This window comes from Oncorhynchus nerka, linkage group LG28, assembly GCF_034236695.1.
Source record: "Oncorhynchus nerka isolate Pitt River linkage group LG28, Oner_Uvic_2.0, whole genome shotgun sequence".
Taxonomy (NCBI): Eukaryota; Metazoa; Chordata; class Actinopteri; order Salmoniformes; family Salmonidae; genus Oncorhynchus; species Oncorhynchus nerka.
Window position 1 is genome coordinate 35,530,727 of NC_088423.1, and position 19,732 is coordinate 35,550,458.

The window sequence follows — 19,732 nt, forward strand, 5'->3', positions numbered from 1 at the left end:
GCACATTTCAAACATGAATGCAATGCAATGCGCTTCACAGGAAAAAACAAAAACTATGAAAATACATACATAAATATTTACTTCACAAAAAACAAGAGGATAAAAAACAAAAAGAATAACAATAAAAAACTGAAAGACTAAAAAGCATTAAGGAAAAGCAAAGCTAAAGAGGTGTGTTTTAAGATCTCTTTTAAATATGTAATAAAAGCATGGATGAGTCTCTCTGTATCAGCCTGAGATAGAAATATATTTTGGTCACATTCCTAATGTGTGATTCAAAATTGAGTTCAGAATCTAAAATGACACCTAGGTTTTTATCCTGGTGCTTTATCTTTATTGCCCGTGAATTAAAATGTGCGGCCAGATGTTCTCTGTGCTTTGGCTCCAATAATAAGTACCTCGGTCTTCTCTTGATTTAGCTGGAGGAAGTTATGAGCCATCCAAGTATTTAACTCACTAATACAGTATAATTTATCTGTGGAGCTAAAATCCTCTGATGACACAGAAATGCAAAGTTGTGTATCATCTGCGTAGCAGTGAAAATCAATGCCGTGCTTTCTGATAACGCTCCCAAGGGGTAACATATATAAACTGAACAGTACCGGACTCAAAGTCTAATCTTGTGGAACGCCACATGTGATATCTATTTTCTCTGAGTTATATTCACCAAGGGTGACAAAAAAAAACTATTGACCGGTTAAATAGGTCCTAAGCCAATTTAGAACTGGATGGAGAGGCCAGCCCACCTTTCCAAGCCCTAATTTATGGATGTCACATGACCGGGAATACAGATACACATCTGTTGTTCACAGATACCTTCAAAAAAAGTAGAGGTGGATCAGAAGCACAGTCAGTACCTGGTGTGACCACTATGTGCCTCATGCGGCATGACACATCACCTTCGCATAGAGTTGATCAGGCTGTTGATTGTGGCTTGTGGAATGGTGTCCACTCTTCTTCAATGGCTGTACGAAGTTGCTGGATATTGGCGGCAACTGGAACACTCTGTCACACACGTCGATCAAGAGCATCCCAAACAAGCTCAATGGGTGACATGTCTGGTGAGTATGCAGGCCATGGAAGAACTGGGGAATTTTTAGCTTCCAGGAATTGTGTACAGATCTTTAAGACATGGGGCAGTGCATTATCATGCTGAAACATGAACATGAGTTTAGGCATTAACTCAGAATTTGTATGGCCTGTCCCTAAACGCTGTCTGGGTTTAAACATCTTCGATTGTACAGAAAGTAAATACCTTAATCAATTAATAGTGACAGTATTAGATTACTTCCCAAGCAAGTCAATATTGTTTGTCTCCTCGGCTATAGAAGGTTTTGGCTCAGCCTCGATGTCAAAGAAACGTATCAATGATATTCTTGTCTTTCCCGGACATTTTACAGCTTGTTTCTAGCATAAAGCACAGCGGACCAATGCGCTGTTATAGATCACTTCATATAATCGGATCTGGGTTTTTTTTCCAAAGTTTGGGGTCACTTAGAAATGTCCTTGTTTTTGAAAGAAAATAATTTTTTTGTCCATTAAAATAACATCAAATTGATCTGAAATACAATGTAGACATTGTTAATGTTGTAAATGACTATTGTAGCTGGAAACGGCAGATTTTTTATGGAATATCTACATAGGCATACAGAGGCCCATTTTCAGCAACCATCACTCCTTTGTTCCAATGGCAGGTTGTGTTAGCTAATCCAAATGGATCATTTTAAAAGGCTAATTGATCATTAGAAAACCCTTTTGCAATTATGTTAGCACAGCTGAAAACTGTTCTGATTAAAGAAGCAATAAAACTGTCCTTCTTTAGACTCGTTGAGTATCTGGAGAGTCAGGATTTGTGGGTTCGACTACAAACAAGAAACAAGAAATAAACAAGAAACTGAAGATCTCAGTTGGGGTGTGAGTGGCTCTGCAGAGAGATGGACCAGGCTGCCTGTCTACCGCAAGAGGAGCCATTAATCTGTCCGGTCCTCTGGCAGTGTCTATGGGGGTGCCACAGGGTTCAATTCTCGGGCCGACTCTTTTCTCTGTATATATAAATGATGTTGCTCTTGCTGCGGGCGATTCCCTGATCCACCTCTACGCAGACGACACCATTCTGTATACTTCCGACCCGTCCTTGGACACGGTGCTATCTAACCTCCAAACGAGCTTCAATGCCATACAACATTCCTTCCGTGGCCTCCAACTGCTCTTAAACGCTAGTAAAACCAAATGCATGCTTTTCAACCGTTCGCTGCCTGCACCCGCACGCCCGACTAGCATCACCACCCTGGATGGTTCCGACCTAGAATATGTGGACATCTATAAGTACCTAGGTGTCTGGCTAGACTGTAAACTCTCTTTCCAGACTCGTATCAAACATCTCCAATCTAAAATCAAATCTAGAGTCGGCTTTCTATTCCGCAACAAAGCCTCCTTCACTCATGCCGCCAAACTTACCCTAGTAAAACTGACTATCCTACCGATCCTCGACTTCGGCGATGTCATCTACAAAATAGCTTCCAACACCCTACTCAGCAAACTGGATGCAGTTTATCACAATGCCATCCGTTTTGTTACTAAAGCACCTTATACCACCCACCACTGCGACCTGTATGCTCTAGTCGGCTGGCCCTCGCTACATATTCGTCGCCAGACCCACTGGCTCCAGGTCATCTACAAGTCCATGCTAGGTAAAGCTCCGCCTTATCTCATTTCACTGGTCACGATGGCAACACTCACCTGTAGCACGCGCTCCAGCAGGTTTATCTCACTGATCATCCCTAAAGCCAACACCGCATTTGGCCGCCTTTCGTTCCAGTCCTCTGCTGCCTGTGACTGGAACAAATTGCAGAAATCGCTGAAGTTGGAGACTTTTATCTCCCTCACCAACTTCAAACATCTGCTATCTGAGCAGCTAACCGATCGCTGCAGCTGTACATAGTCTATCGGTAAATAGCCCACCCAATTTTACCTACCTCTTCCCCATACTGTTTATATTTATTTTATTATCTTGGCCAAAAAAACAAACAAAAAAGTTGTACTTTTCTGCTCTTTTGCACACCAATATCTCTACCTGTACATTTACTATCTGATCATTTATCACTCCAGTGTTAATCTGCTAAATTGTAATTATTCGCCTACCTCCTCATGCCTTTTGCACACAATGTATATAGACTCTCTTTTTTTTCTACTGTGTTATTGACTTGTTAATTGTTTACTCCATGTGTAACTCTGTGTTGTTGTCTGTTCACACTGCTATGCTTTATCTTGGCCAGGTCGCAGTTGCAAATGAGAACTTTTTCTCAACTAGCCTACCTGGTTAAATAAAGGTGAAATACATAAAAAAAAAAAAAATCTGCCCACGTGAGGTGGCCCTGCCCAGGTAAGGAGACCCATAAGTGCAACAAGATAGGCTACACTGTCTAGGATTTCTTCAGAACCCCAAATAATAGATCTGCCTGTCTTGTCTGATAACTGTATATAACCTCGCTGTTATTTTACTGTTGCTCTGTAAAAAAAATATTTTTTTACAAATTTACTGTACGTATTCGGCGCATGTGAATAATACGATTAGATTATATCGCATAGTATGCATTTTTTGAAGCTCAATTCTTAAATTCAAAACTCCCTATCATCATGTTTAAGCCAATATGACGCCAATGTTGATAAACATTTGCAAATCAATTGAGGTACACAACACACTACCCGCCTCTCATTACAGAGAACCACTATACCGGATTTTGGCAGGGTCGTTAGCATTAAGGTTTTTAAATGTTTTGCCCAAACCTAGCTCATATTCTAGACATTGGATTAAAACCAGGCTACTGCGTCCATTAGGTGACCATTTGGACTGAATAGGTTTGTAGGTGCAACAGTCTTTATTAAATTCACAATTTACCGCTCACATGCACATTTTTGCCTAGTAAAAACCAATGATGTACCGAATATCAGGTAGCTAGGTATATTTAGCTATGGAAGGTTTTCAATATGGCTGAAGTCATCTGCGTAAACTGCTGACCTATACTTGCGTGTAATCTTAGCACAGGCTAATAAATTAGCTAAAGTCCTTGGCTGCTATTACGGGCCCGTTAGATTCACCGAAATTTGGGGACACTGCCACGCTGCTAATGTATAATACATACAAACACCAGAACAGACGTGTCGCTGTTAGAAGATCCAGAGAAAATTCTAGACCTTACTTTATGCATTAATTCAGTACACTCCATTCTCTGTCAATTCAATTTTCTTGTCATTATAATCCAAATGTGTGCTGACTCTGATCAACACAGTGTCAAGATACTTTTCAATCTTTTTCCGAAAAGCTGAAGTCGCCATCCATTAGTAAAAATCAGCAGGGTTGCCAAGAAGCATCCAGGTAACGTTAAAACGACGTTAAATCGCCATCATAATGATCATTGCTTGCTTGCGCGACCTGTGCGCAAGTCAAAATAAAGCGGCTTGCTTGCTAACTTGGTTGCCTATGTGATAAAATGAAACTGTTTTCAACATGTCAACTGTTTCATTAAAAAAAAACATGTTTAACCAAACAAGATAAATAAACGTCCAATCAGTACTTAGGGAATGAACAAACATATTTTGGAATGGACAGCTTGGTAGGCCACCAATTGAAGTAACAGGTTTCGTAGCGTAATGGTTAGCGTCACTGGGATTTGAAAGATATTTTGACCATTCTCTTTCGTGTATAGTTCTTGACACCTGCTCCCATTCCGGACACCGGCGAATGCACGCACGGTATGTGCTTATTTTTTTTATGTCTTAGATGTATGTAAAATAGCCTTTGGGTTCATAAGGCATCGTTGAGTGGCAAGGAACAGGGAGCGTGACGTGTACTAGTAGTTGTGCGCACGTCTTGCTACTACGGAGCAGAGAACCGTGGCGAGACCAACTCTCAAGACGACGTTGTCCTCATTCATCAGATGCACGCCATCCCTACCGTACAAATGCATGCGATAAATTGCACAGGTTGTAAACGTTTCTCCTTTTCAGGCGCAACTTTCTGTCATTTGAGAAGCTATGATTTACGCTTATTCATATGCACACAGTATATCGTACACTATCAGTAGCACTTATGTATGTTCTGTTCCAAATCTGTGAGTACTCCCATCTGTTTTCATATTTATACACTGCTCAAAAATAAAGGGAACACTAAAATAACACATCCTAGATCTGAATGAATGAAATATTCTTATTAAATATTTTTTCCTTTACATGGTTGAATGTGCTGACAACAAAATCACACACAAATTATCAATGGAAATCAAATTTATCAACCCATGGAGGTCTGGATTTGGAGTCACACTCAACATTAAAGTGGAAAACTACACTACAGGCTGATCCAACTTTGATGTAATGTCCTTAAAACAAGTCAAAATGAGGCTCAGTAGTGTGTGGCCTCCACGTGTCTACAACGCCTGGGCATGCTCCTGATGAGGTGGCGGATGGTCTCCTGAGGGATCTCCTCCCAGACCTGGACTAAAGCATCCGCCAACTCCTGGACAGTCTGTGGTGCAACGTGGCGTTGGTGGATGGAGAGAGACATGATGTGCTCAATTGGATTCAGGTCTGGGGAACGGGCGGGCCAGTCCATAGCATCAATGCCTTCCTCTTGCAGGAACTGCTGACACACTCCAGCCACATGAGGTCTAGCATTGTCTTGCATTAGGAACCCAGGGCAAAACGCACCAGCATATGGTCTCACAAGGGGTCTGAGGATCTCATCTCGGTACCTAATGGCAGTCAGGCAACCTCTGGCGAGCACATGGAGGGCTGTGCGGCCCCCCAAAGAAATGCCACCCCACACCATGACTGATCCACCGCCAAACCGGTCATGCTGGAGGATGTTGCAGGCAGCAGAATGTTCTCCACGGCGTCTCCAGACTCTTTCACGTCTGTCACGTGCTCAGTGTGAACCTGCTTTCATCTGTGAAGAGCACAGGGCGCCAGTGGCAAATTTGCCAATCTTGGTGTTGGGCTGTAAGCACAACCCCCACCTGTGGACGTCGGGCCCTCATACCACCCTCATGGAGTCTGTTTCTGACCGTTTGAGCAGACACATGCACATTTGTGGCCTGCTGGAGGTCATTTTGCAGGGCTCTGGCAGTGCTCCTCCTGCTCCTCCTTGCACAAAGGCGGAGGTAGCGGTCCTGCTGCTGGGTTGTTGCCCTCCTACGGCCTTCTCCACGTCTCCTGATGTACTGGCCTGTCTCCTGGTAGCGCCTCCATGCTCTGGACACTACGCTGACAGACACAGCAAACCTTCTTGCCACAGCTCGCATTGATGTGCCATCCTGGATGAGCTGCACTACCTGAGCCACTTGTGTGGGTTGTAGACTCCGTCTCATGCTACCACTAGAGTGAAAGCACCGCCAGCATTCAAAAGTGACCAAAACATGAGCCAGGAAGCATAGGAACTGAGAAGTGGTCTGTGGTCACCACCTGCAGAACCACTCCTTTATTGGGGGTGTCTTGCTAATTGCCTATAATTTCCACCTGTTGTCTATTCCATTTGCACAACAGCATGTGAAATTTATTGTCAATCAGTGTTGCTTCCTAAGTGGACAGTTTGATTTCACAGAAGTGTGATTGACTTGGAGTTACATTGTGTTGTTTAAGTGTTCCCTTTATTTTTTTGAGCAGTGTACATTTGGGAATGTGTGCTTTTTTTTTTTTTACTGAAGTTGGACAGCTGTGTACAGCTTTATTAAGAACATTGGAACCTAAAGGATTTAGAGCACCTATCCAATGTCAGATTTATAAAAATGTATTCTTAAAAGTGTTTTGTACTTGTTGAATTTCTTTGTATTTTACAGGTGTTTCTCAGCATTTTGTCACTTGTAACAGTGTTTGTATCAGCACTTACCAAAATTGCTATTGATGAGCTGAAGGGTTATGCAGGCTTTTGTTCAAGCCCAGTGCTACCACACCTGATTTTACTGCTCAGCTATTCATCAATACCTCAGCTGTTCATCAAGACCTTATATAGTAGAAGGTGTGGTAGACCTGGGCTTGAACAGGAGAACCTGCATAACCCTGTAGCCCATCGAGATATAATGGCCATCCCTGAATTGTATGTACAAAGTTTACTGATGAATGTACATTGATAAGAAATGGTCCACCTCTGAGGAGCTTCCAATTGATAAAACAGGACCATGTTTGCAAAAACTGTTTCTGTGCTTATGTCAATATTACATAGGTAAGCTAACGGTTACAGAAATCAAGAATGCAGACAGGCTCCATTGACCTATCTACAGTATATGAGTGGCTGTCGAACACGCCACCTGTTATGTTGGGTATCTGCTGACTAAAATTCGGTAATGCCTTAGTGTGGCGTGGGGAGAATGCAATACATTACCTTGTATGTGGTACAAATCACATTATTGTGGGAGCACCTCTAAAACTATTAGGCTGTTTGAGAAGGTTTGAATCCCAAGCAACCTGCCTACACATTGTTTGATTTACAATAGACCAACATACTGTAGCTACTGTAGTCGGTCAAAGCTGTGAGCTGGAAAACCTTGGTAGAGCATGGGTGAAGTACACATTGCGGCGCTCATGTGAATTTATTTTGCTTTTTGGCTTCAGACCAATGGCTACTTCTCACTTAAAATAGGACTATAACATACGTTTTGTGTAAGTTTGTGATCAGCAGCATGCTCTGTATCAGTCTATACATAAGGAAGAGGCATCACTCATCTCATTTCTATCTTCCCTGTGTCTCTGTCTTATCAGGTGCAGTATGTATTTCCTGTCACCTCATGCCACCGGCCCAGAGACACTACTTTGCGCTTTTGGAAATCCAAGACCCTGTCTGCCTCTTGCTGTGGGTCATCAGGCTCATGAAGATAGTGTGAGAGATCACATGGTGAGAGCACATCTGTCAAAAGGGTAGTTCATTTCCTGTCTTGACCTGTTGCTTAGCATCTGACTTTTTTTGTTTCAGGTGTTCTTCATGGATAGTAATAAAGGCATGGTGGGGTAAGCAGAACCAAGGGATGGGTACACCTGCCTGTTCTCTCTTTTTTTGCTATCGGAAGAAGACCACTACTCACCGCCGATGCTCCTCCTTCATTCTACCTTTCTATTGTCTGTTTCTGTTCAGTGTTCACTATTAATAAGAAAAGTTTTCTCAATTTAATATTTTAATTGCACACCTAATAAAACATAGTCGAGCATTGAACATTCATTGTTTTGTTGTGATCCTTTTACTATACTGTATGAGTCATAGAAAGTTTGACTTGCATTAATGGAGCTGTTGGCCTGTGTTGGCCCTGGCCTTGTGATACTGTAGATGTGTATGAGTCAGAAAGGACTGCTTTTCAGGGTATTGTAGATCTTCTCCCAAGCTAACCTAGTGTGGTGACGATCCTTCCCTGAGGCCTAGAATGTGTTGGCTCACATAACTAGCACCAAGCAATGGTCACAGACAGTTCAAGGCCTGTTCCATTAGATAGGCTTCAAGGTCATTGTTGTCAATATGCTCATTAGGTAATGGAAGCCGTGAGGTCCAGCCTTGACAGACTTATGGTAAACTAACCTAGTGCGTATAATGAGGGTAAACATTAGGTCATTAAAATACATTTACCAATGCAACATAGCTCAAGAGCTCATCAAACCCAAAACGAAGCAGTGGAAAACAGAATTTTGCCTGGGTGGGAGACAGGGAGCCCATGGAAGTACATACTGTATACATTATTTGCATTTCTGAACTGGCATGCAATATATTCCAACTTAATTTCAGAGGATTAGAAATGAGCCTTGTCATACTGCAGGCTCTAAGCCAGCTGTCTGGTGTGTAAAGACACTGAGCTCACAGTTATGTAACTAGCTTATTCACACAATCCCACGGGTGCAGTGGGGTGTTTATCATTTTGCCACATTTTGAAATAGAAACATTGGCATGATACAGGTCTGACTGAAATCTGCATTGCTGTTTTTATGCAGTTGCTTTCCCAATGAAATGTGTGCTCTGTAAATAACATATTTTGGAAATATGAAACAAACATTGGCTTAGCAGGTTTCATTCAATGATTGACTTCATGGCTTACAATCTCATTTACGAGCTACAGTAGGTACAGGGAAGGCCAGGACGCAAGGCCAAGAATAGCAGTTTGCTGCAAATGTGTCCTTTACCTTAACCTTGTCAAATGAAACTAATCAAGTTTAATTTAATTTCAGCACTAGGGTGAATTTAAACAAAATCAATATCAACCTAGTTAACATTACATGGCGTGTCTTGTGACTTGAGTGATGGAGTTTTCCTGAGTGTCGACATGAACCATTGGCTATGAATACAAAGTCGAAGCATTTGGTCATCTGAATGCTATTGGATATCCGTAGGTGCTGCCTAGGACCATTCGTTTTTATGGTCCATTCTTACTCAAAGACTCCAACACAACACTACAAACACCAAGTGGGATTCAGGGCAGGCCTTTGAAAAGAACTGTTTTGTCCTTATACACTGGCAAGAGAGCACAGGCTGATAGTGAAAGACGTTGCCAGAGAAATAACATCCTACTAGTAGCGAAACACAAAGCTCTGTTCATACAGCTCCATACAGTTACTGTGTGTTATGTATTACTCCAATCACAGGGTAATTGATCAACAAAGAAAACAACATAGAAACAAGGAGAAAAACAATGTCTAAGAATTCTGAGTGATGGACTAAATAAAACCATGTATATCACAAAAGAAGTCAGCTGTAAATATAACCAGCTGTTCTAGCAAATTAATTCAATCCAAAATGCCTCTTGGGGAAGGACGATAAGCGCGTTCATTCTTAACTTGTCAAAAATAGATGAGTCACTGTTTTTCATTCGCATAGAATTTGTTAATGACACCAGAGTGAAATGAAATGAGGCCTATGTTAAATCCCTGAACAGAATACTTTGGCTTAAAAACCAATCCATTATGGAACTTTTTACATAGCATTGTTGACATACATAATTTATCATTTTGATCAAGAATACCCTTTTACCTAAATAACCATTTCGATTTCAACATAATTTTGTCCTCCAACTAGGTTACACATTCTGTTCACAAGAAAGGGTTAAATCCATAGAGAGCTCTAAGAGCAGTGTCTGGTCTGGATGAGGTGGACTGCAGCGGTGTAACTGACATGGATTACTCTTCCTGCCAGACACACTCATGGGTCAACTGCCCACACAAAATATGGTCTCTGAGTTGTCAGAGAGCCAGGACAATGAATCAAATCACATCTTTGATATGATATGCTTACACCACTGGTATGGTATCGAGAGTATGACTGATCTCTAGTGATCTCTCCATTTCCCCATAAAGTTCCTGGAGTTTATCGCTTAAAAGGTTTCTCCATTATTTCCACGGGCTTTTAGGGGATTTGAGTCTAAGCCTCTCTTGTTAGTACATTGTAGAAAAACAAATAGCAACAGGCCTGAGCTAAAGTTTGGTAAAATTGGGCTCTTGGGGAGGGGCTTTACTGTTACTGTTCATTTAGTTGTTGCTACTGCAAGACAGATGGAAGGCTCAACTCACACACTCGGCCTGTATCCGACAGTGAGGCTGGCTCTGATGGTGTCCCAGCTGGAATGGGGGGATAGCGGTTGGGAGGTCTCTCAGTACTTGGTTAAATGAATGTCACCCATCCATCATGGACCACCCAGTAACCTTCCCTGAACCTTAGACACTGTCACTAGCTGGCTAATACTCAGCACTCTACCCTGCACCTTAGAGACTGCTGCCATTTGTACATAGAGTCATTGAACACTAGCCACTATAATAATGTTTACATACTGTTTTACCCACTTTATTTGCATTTACTGTATTATAGTCATGGCTTATCCTATATAACTACTGCTGTACAGACCTTTTCTATTCACATACTGCCCATTCTGTCTATACACACCATTCACATATGTACAATATACTGTATATTTATATTCCGGACTAATTTTCTGCAATTCTATACATTTTTCCATGTGGTTTTGTACTGTCTATTTAAATACTGTTTTCACAACAAAGTTCATTCTAATATTTCTATTACTGTACATTGTATTTTAGTTACACTGTTTATACACACTGCATATTTATTTATATACTGGATTCTTGACATAGCTCACTCTAATATACACTGGGTGTACAAAACATTAAGAACATCTGCTCATTCAATGACAGGCTGACCAGGTGGATCCAGGTGAAAGCTATGATCCCTTATTGATGTCACGTGTTAAATCCACTTCAATTAGTGTAGATGAAGGGGAGGAGACAGGTTAAAGAAGGATTTTTAAACCGTGAGACAATTGAGACATGGATTGTGTTTGTTTGCCAATCAAATCAAATCAAATGTTATTTGTCACATGCGCCGAATACAACAGGTGTAGACCTTACAGTGAAACGCTTACTTACAAGCCCTTAACCAGCAATGCAGTTTTAAGAAAATACATAAAAAGTAAGAGATAAGAATAATAAATAATTAAAGAGCAGCCGTAAATAACAATAGCGGGGCTATATACAGGGGGTAACGGTACAGAGTCAATGTGCGGGGGCACCCTGTGTCGAGGGAATTTAGCTAATATGTACATGTAGGTAGAACTATTACATGTGACTATGCATAGATAATAACAGAGAGTAGCAGCAACGTAGAATGGGGGTGGAAGGTGGCAATGCAAATTGTATGTTATTGAATTTGATTAGATGTTCAGGAGTCACATTGGTGCGGTTGGCTTCCGGGTTGGATGGCGCTGTGTTAAGAAGCAGTGCGGCTTGGTTGGGTTGTGTATCGGAGGACGCATGACTTTCAACCTTCGTCTCTCCGGGAGTTGTAGCGATGAGACAATTGAAACAATTGGATACCACGAAATTGGGAAGAAAAAGGGGTAATATATATATTTTTTTAACTTCACAGATCTTCATTGTAAAGGGTTTAAACACTATTTCCCAAGCTTGTTCAATGAACCGTAAACAATTAATGAACATGCACCTGTGGAACGGTCGTTAAGACACTAACAGCAATTAAGGTCACAGTTATGAAAACTTAGGACACTAAAGAGGCCTTTCTACTGACTCTGAAAAACACCAAATGAAAGATGCCCAGGATCCCTGCTCATCTGCGTGAATGTGCCGTTGGCATGCTGTAAGGAGGCATGAGGACTGCATATGTGGCCAGGGCAAAGAATTGCAATGTCCGTATTGTGAGATGCCTATGACAGTGCTACAAGTAGACAGGACAGACAGCTGATCATCCTCGCAGTGGCAGACCACGTGTAGGCTGAGAGAGGCTAGACTGAGGGATTGTAGGCCTGTTGTCTGGTGAGGACCTGCCTTACATCACCGGCAACAACGTCACCTATGGGCACAAACCCACCATCGCTGGACCAGACAGGACTGGCAAAAAGTGCTCTTCACTGACGAGTCGCGATTTTGTCTAACCAGGAGTGATTGTCAGATTTGCGTTTATCATTGCACCAAGGCCTGTACTCTGGAGTGGGATCGATGGAGGTGGAGGGTCCGTCATGGTCTGAGGCGGTGTGTCACAGCATCATCAGACTGAGCTTGTTGTCATTGCAGGCAATCTCAACGCTGTGCATCCTCCTCCCTCATGTAGTACCCTTCCTGCAGGCTCATCTTGACATGACCCTCCAGCATGACAATGCCACCAGCCATACTGCTCATTCTGTGCGTGATTTCCTGCAAGACAGGAATGTCAGCGTTCTGCCATGGCCAGCGAAGAGCCCGGCTCTCAATCCCATTGAGCACGTCTGGGACCTGTTGGATCGGAGGGTGAGGGTTAGGGACATTCCCCCCAGAAATGTCTGGGAATTTGCATGTGCCTTGGTAGAACAGTGGGGTAACATCTCACAGCAAGAACGGACAAATCTGGTGCAGTCCACGTGGAGGAGATGCCACTCCGATTCCTCCTCATCCGACGACAACACCCGTTACACATTATTCAATTTCTGTTAGTCACATGTCTGTGGAACTTGTTCAGTTTATGTCTCAGTTGTTGAATATTGTTGTTCATACAAATATTTACATATGTTAAGTTTGCTGAAGATAAACGCAGTTGACATTGAGAGGACGTTTCTTTTTTTGCTGAGTTCATGTAGTGTGGTTTGTCCTCCCACTTCGACTCGGAAAACAATGCAGTTTATTAGGCAACAGATTCAATAAGTCCTCATGAACTTCACAGGGTGGTGAACGTGCACTTACTAGGCTTGATCCAATAAATATTGAGGGTCTTATTCTGGTGACATGATGATCAATGTTTGGCTGCAATTTGAAAAATATAAATGATCTCGCTCTTATCCATAATAATCTCATAATGTAGGTAGCCTACCCGCACTGTATCTGCGAGCTGTTGGCAAGAGCGCACCCGCCAAGACCAGAGTGGGCACATTTGTGACAAAACCATCATAGCGTTGAAAATATGATGGAAACCATTTTAACTAGCATTTTTCATTCGGTACAGATAAATGTAACCACAAAAGTCATTTTTCTGTGTACTATGTCATCACACACAGACTTTTATCCACAATAAGTTAGTTTGCTGGAAACACATCTCTGGTGGTAAAATGTCAGTAAAATCTGTTAAATCAGATCAAATCAAATGTTATTGGTCACATATACATATTTAGCAGATGTGAATGCGGGTGTAGCGCAATGTTTGAGTTCTTATCTCCAACAGTGCAGTAGAATCTAACAATTCACAACAATACACAAATCTAAAAGTAAAAGAATGGAATAAAGAAATATATAAATATTAGGACGAGCAATGCCAGAGTGGCATTGATTAAAATATAGTAGAATAGAATACAGTATATACATATGAGATGAGTAAAGCAGAAATAACACACACAAAAAATGAAATACTGCAAAGTTGCTTAGTAGCTAGAAGCAGAGCTGTCATGTCTGTCTGCACCATCTTGCCATGGTAACGTTGTAACTAAACTGAACTGGTAACCACTAGACATAGACGTGATACATATATATTGATATTAGTCCTGGTTGGCACACATTTGAAGTGTGGCTGAATTTCTTATACAGTTTTTAAATAGGATGTCTTGTCTGAAACACTAAAATTGTAATGGGTCCTTCAAATGTTGACGTCAGTTCCAGTTCTGTTATTTCTCTATGCAGTTCCCAGAGATATTCTTGAGACAGAGGGGAAAGGCTCAGTCACATGTGCCTTCTCAATGATGAAAACCACTTTATGCACATCACAATGCTAAAATATTGATGGGCCTCTGACAAAGCCATTTTCTAGTCTGGGTTGGCTTGGGAATTCTCACGTTTGTGTTGTTACGATTAAATATTGATATTTGCTAGATATTTTTAGACCGGGTTGTGACACTGAAATTAACAAGAGAACTAAATGTATTGTATTCCTAGACAGCAAACAATTTGTTAAAGGGCACAGTCCCTACATTTCGACAAGCTTAGCAGCATAAAAAGTAGAACACAGAGAACATTAATTAAAGTGACACCAACCCATCAAAACAACTTGCTGCCAGCTTTAGTCTGTCAAAGCAGGATAAACTATCAAATCAAATTGTATGCACCAAATACAACAGGTGTAGACCTCACAGTGAAATGGGGGGTGGGGGGTGCAAATAGTCTGGGTACCCATTTGATTAGCTGTTCAGGAGTCTTATGGCTTGTTTAGAAGCCTCTTGGACCTAGACTTGGCACTCCGGTACCGCTTGCCATGCGGTAGCAGAGTGAACTGTCTGACTAGGGTGGCTGGAGTCTTTGACAACTTTTAGGGCCTTCCTCTGACACCTGCATGTGAAGTTGAGGTAAACTGTCGGTGGTGTTAGCGAGTATACATTTTCAGGAGATGATCCTGTCCTACACTTGATTTATTCTAAAAACATGGTTTAAACTGATTTCATGTTTAGATGGGCTGTCAAGTAGGCATGGTTTTATTGTTATTATCATGATGTTGGACCTATCATCAATGACATTGGATCAGATATATTGTAATCTACATGCAAATAGGAGTGCTCAACCCCAAAACACACACAGATGGCCATAGGCTACATCAAGCATCATCAAAGCTAGTGAACAAATCAGCCTGTCTTGGGAAAGGAGCTTCATACTCAACACACAATTATAATGTTTGGTAAAGAATGCAGGCGCTTTTTATAACCCTGTCATTTCATTTCCCCTCAGGATCTGTAAAGTAATGACAGAGATTGTTGTGCTGTTGTACTACAAACAGTGGGCAGCTCAAGCACACTTATCCCTTATTTACCCAGTATTGACTGACAAATTGGAGAGTGCTTGTTTGCTGCAAAGGGGCCAATACAAGCCCAGTAAACCCACAGCACAAAGCACAGAGCTGGCACCAACAGCAACATCCATAAGAAAGTTCAGCCTATACCATTACTAAAATTAGAGTTTTAAAATCAGGCCAGAGTCGTAAAGGGATATAAAGAACATCCAACTACATTATATGATTGGCAGCCGCCCCAGGAAATGAGAAATAGAACCAGAGGTACAATTGGTGCACTGTGTTGGCAGGGTCTAACTGCCCTGCTGTGTGGCCTAATGAAGACCACCATTGACTAGATAGGGCCTAGACAACAGCCCCTATGTACAAATCAAAAGACACATTATCAAGCTCAGTTTAAGCGGTCACTTTCAACATCTTTCTAAATGCACATCTGTAATATTTCTGTGACTAGGCCATAGATTATAGATGGTTGATTATTGTCTTGCAATAAAATGCACAGTGCCTTTGGAAAGTATTCAGACCCCTTGACTTTTTCCACATTTTGCTACGCTACAGCCTTATTCTAAAATGTATTAAATATTTTTTCTTCTTCATTAATTTACAGACAATACCCCATAATGACAAAGCAAAAACAGATTTTAGAATTGTTTTCTAATTTATTACAAATAAAAAACTGGAATATCACACTTACATAAGTATTCAGATCCTTTACTCAGTCATTTTTTGAAGCACCTTTACCACAGGTGGAATTAAATACTCTCAGGAGAGACCTGAAAATTGCTGTGCAGAGACGATCCCCATCCAACCCGACAGAGCTTGAGAGGATCTGCAGCATCATACCCAAGAAGACTCAATGCTGTAATCGCTTCATAATGACAATTACAGCATTGTGTGTTCTTGTCATTATGTGCATGTGATATTTCAGCGATTACAGCATCTAGTCTTCCTAGGTATGACTCTACAAGCTTGGCACACCTGTATTTGGGGAGTTTTTCCCATTCTTCTCTGCAGATCCTCTCAAGCTCTGTTGGATGGGGAGCGTTGCTGCACAGCTATTTTCAGGTCTCTCCAGAGATGCTTGATTAGGTTCAAGTCCAGGCTCTGGCTGGGCCACTCAAGGACATTCAGAGACTTGCCCCGAAGCTACTGCTGTGCTCTCCTGGCTGTGTGTTTAGGGCCGTTGTCCTGTTGGAAGGGGAACATTCACCCAAGTCTGAGGTCCTGAGCACTCTGGAGCAGGTTTCCATCAAGGATCTCCCTGTACTTTGCTCCATTCATTTTTGCCTCAATCCTGACTAGTCTCCCAGTCCCTGCCACTGAAAAACATCCCCACAACATGATGCTGCCACCACCATGCTTCACCGTAGGGATGGTGCAAGGTTTCCTCCAGATGTGATGCTTGACATTCAGGCCAAAGAGTTCAATCTTTTTTTCAACAGACCAGAGAATCTTGTTTCACGTTGTCTGAGAGTCTTTAGGTGCCTTTTGGCAAACTCCAAGCAGGCTGTCATGCGCCTTTTACTGAGGAGTGGCTTCAGTCTGGGCACTCTACAATAAAGGCCTGATTGTTGGAGTTCTGCAGAGATTGTTGTCCTTCTGGAAGTTTCTCCCATCTCCACAGTGGAACTCTAGAGCTCTGTCAGAGTGACCATCAGGTTCTTGGTCACCTCCCTGACCAAGGCTCTTCTCCCCCGATTGCTCCGTTTGGCCGGGCGGCCAGCTCTAGGAAGAGTTTTGGTCGTTCCAAACATCTTCTATTTAGGAATGATGGAGGTCACTGTGTTCTTGGGGACCTTCAACGCTGCAGACATTTTTTGGTAACCTTCCCCAGATCTGTGCCTTCACACAATCCTGTCTCTAAGCTCTACGGACAATTCCTTCGACCTCATGGCTTGGTTTTTGCTCTGACATGCACTGTCAACTGTAGGACCTTATATAGACACGTGTGTGCCTTTCCATATCATGTCCAAGCAATTGAATTTACCACAGGTGGACTCAAATCAAGTTGTAGAAACATCTCAAGGATGATCAATGAAAACAGGATGCACCTGAGCTCAATTTCGACTCTAATAGCAAAGGGTCTGAATACCTGTGTAAATAAGGTATTTCTGTTAATTATTTTTTTTATAAATTTGCAAAAATGTCTAAAACCCTGTTTTCACTTTGTCATTATGGGGTATTGTGTGTAGATTGCTGAGGAGGTTTTTTTATTTAATCAATTTTAGAATAAGGCTGTAACGCAAAAAAAAAAAAAAAAAAGTCAAGGGGTCTGAATACTTTCCAAAGGCACTGTAATGCAATAAAGCACTGAGTATGTGTCATCCAGCGTGTTATGTAACAAATGAATGTGTCCATGTTCTCTTGCTCTATTGTAAAATGATCTGAGTAATTAGAGTGAAGGGTGTGGATGCTCCATCTTTAGCTTTGTTTATATCTGGTACATCTCTGGTCCTGATTTTGTCCACATTCTGATTATGCCCACATTTTCAGATATGCTTCTACACTTGGTATTAAAATGTGTCTCTTATCCATCGACTGTTTCCACAATGTGACCAGATTTCCTGGTCCCTCCCTGTATGCAAATTATTTCATGGATATTCTTTCAAAATAATATTCATTTATTTATTTTAAGCCACATATTGATGTCATAAGTCAATGGTACCATCTGTCAATGATTTTAGAAGATGGATAATGATGATTTAAATAGTTTCACTCTCCAGAGCCATCTACAATTGTGAGATAACCAGACACAATGTTTGCCTGACTACCTCCAGAGGGGGCAAGAAGATCTGATCACACCCTGATCACAATGTGTCTTTTGAACATACATACATGTCTACAAATGTGGGCACAATTAGGACAAAGGACACATGTTAACACCAGGTATAAACGGGGCTTCTGTCTGCAGATGGTTGCAGCCATCTTTGAGCCCAGTCCCCCAGTGATGATGACTTGCTATTTTTTCATTCAGATCAGCCAACATAGGCTATACATCGAAAGAGTAGCCTAGGCTGGGCCTAGCAACAGCTGGTCTCCATTTGCATGTATTTCTCAAAACTATCTTAATGTTGCAAATGTTTTAATAGGCCTGATATCGAAATGTAAACTTCAACAAAACCTTTTAATGATCAGACCATAACGTTTTAACCATTGTACAGTGATTCCTCTGTTGCATACCAAAATAGTTGTATTTTCAAAATGCAACTGAATCCTCAAAGATAGTAGTTTTTCTTAGTCAGAGCATGTTAAATAATGCAGTTCAAATCTATCTTTGTATCGGCTTGTGGATGTGGTTTCTGATTTAAAACAGCTCTAACTGTAGGCTACTTCAATATATACTATATATTTGTAATGTCAAGCTTTGTTCAGAGATGCACCAGGCATGAATAACGTTAGTGTTCCCTATTCATTGAAACCTTTGCAAAAGCGATCCACCGGCTGCTGTCCACGTCCATGGTTCTGAAATTGCGGAACCCCATTTTCCTGAAATGCCATCATGTGGAATGTATGCCGGTTTCATAGTGAAAACCCTAAATGCATATGATGCATACATAAGATAGGTTATGTGAGGAAAATGCATTGGTGCCCTCAGCTATTCCGCGCACGCAGCAGCGCACCAGTCACCGTCCAAATCAGATTAACTGTAAACCTGCAGTATTATTACATTTTCATCATAAAATAAGGGCCAAACAGAAACCCTAGCCACTATTTGGACCCTTATTCAGTCATTCTGGCACCACTATAGATGGCTAGTAGAGCCCACTAGCGTGGCTGTAATCTTTCACAACTGGTGGAAGGGAATATTATAATGCACACAAAATGAAATTGGTGGAGTGGATGGGGGTAATCCATGAAATTTCAACACCTAGGCTACATGACAATACAAAATGCAGTTTTTTTGTGCGCTTACCTTCTCGCTCGCATAATTGTATACCGTCCAAGCTGAGGTTCTTTATCATACCCTCACACGGACTCATCGGGCTGGTTAAATTGTGTCCCAATCTTGGAACCTCCATTTCTACAACAGAGCCGGGATGCCTCTCCTGGTATCGGTGGAATTTCGCTCGTTTTGCCGCAGGACTTGCTTCCTTCACATTCGATTCAAGAAAGAGAGAGATAGAGTGACCGGTTCCCAGCCCCTTCGCTCCCTCGCAGCATCTCTCTCCAGGGTGGTGGGGCTGAAGGCGCGTCAGCAAATCGTCACGAGCGCATAGCACACTGCCGATTTGACGCTGCAACGTGAGAGGCATACATACTGCGAAGATATGCCAGTCCTTATAATGTATTGTCTATATTACACTTTTCTACTTAATAGGTCCCAGGCGCGCGCTATTGTCCATGTACGCCACAAGTGTTTCCCCTATTCTGCCGCAGGACAGTGGAACATGAATACCGGAGATTGAGCAACAATTTATGTAGCCTACATTACCACTTCCACCCCCACCAATTTAACTCAATTGTAACCTATATACACATAGTTTATTTTGCGTTTCGTTTCTGTTA

The 19,732-nt window shown here is 41.8% G+C and overlaps 1 protein-coding gene and 1 long non-coding RNA gene across 3 annotated transcripts in view; one reads left to right on the forward strand and one right to left on the reverse strand.

Moving 5' to 3' along the window:
* The window catches only part of LOC115113178 (phytanoyl-CoA hydroxylase-interacting protein-like), a 39,320-nt gene extending 19,942 nt beyond the window's left edge, over positions 1 to 19,378 (reverse strand). Inside the window, exon 1 of the mRNA XM_029640526.2 lies at positions 19,140 to 19,378. Coding sequence (XP_029496386.1) covers positions 19,140 to 19,245 — 106 coding nt within the window. The 5' untranslated portion in view covers positions 19,246 to 19,378. The remainder of the gene's footprint in view (positions 1 to 19,139) is intronic.
* On the forward strand, positions 4,660 to 8,203 carry LOC115113179 (uncharacterized). 2 transcript variants are annotated; one of them, XR_003861085.2, is made up of 3 exons: positions 4,660 to 4,752; positions 7,750 to 7,882; positions 7,961 to 8,203. It is a non-coding gene; the product is annotated as an uncharacterized LOC115113179 (long non-coding RNA). The 2 variants fall into 2 exon arrangements; XR_003861086.1 differs by lacking the exon at positions 4,660 to 4,752 and adding an exon at positions 4,766 to 4,983.
* Positions 19,379 to 19,732: the final 354 nt, after the last annotated feature.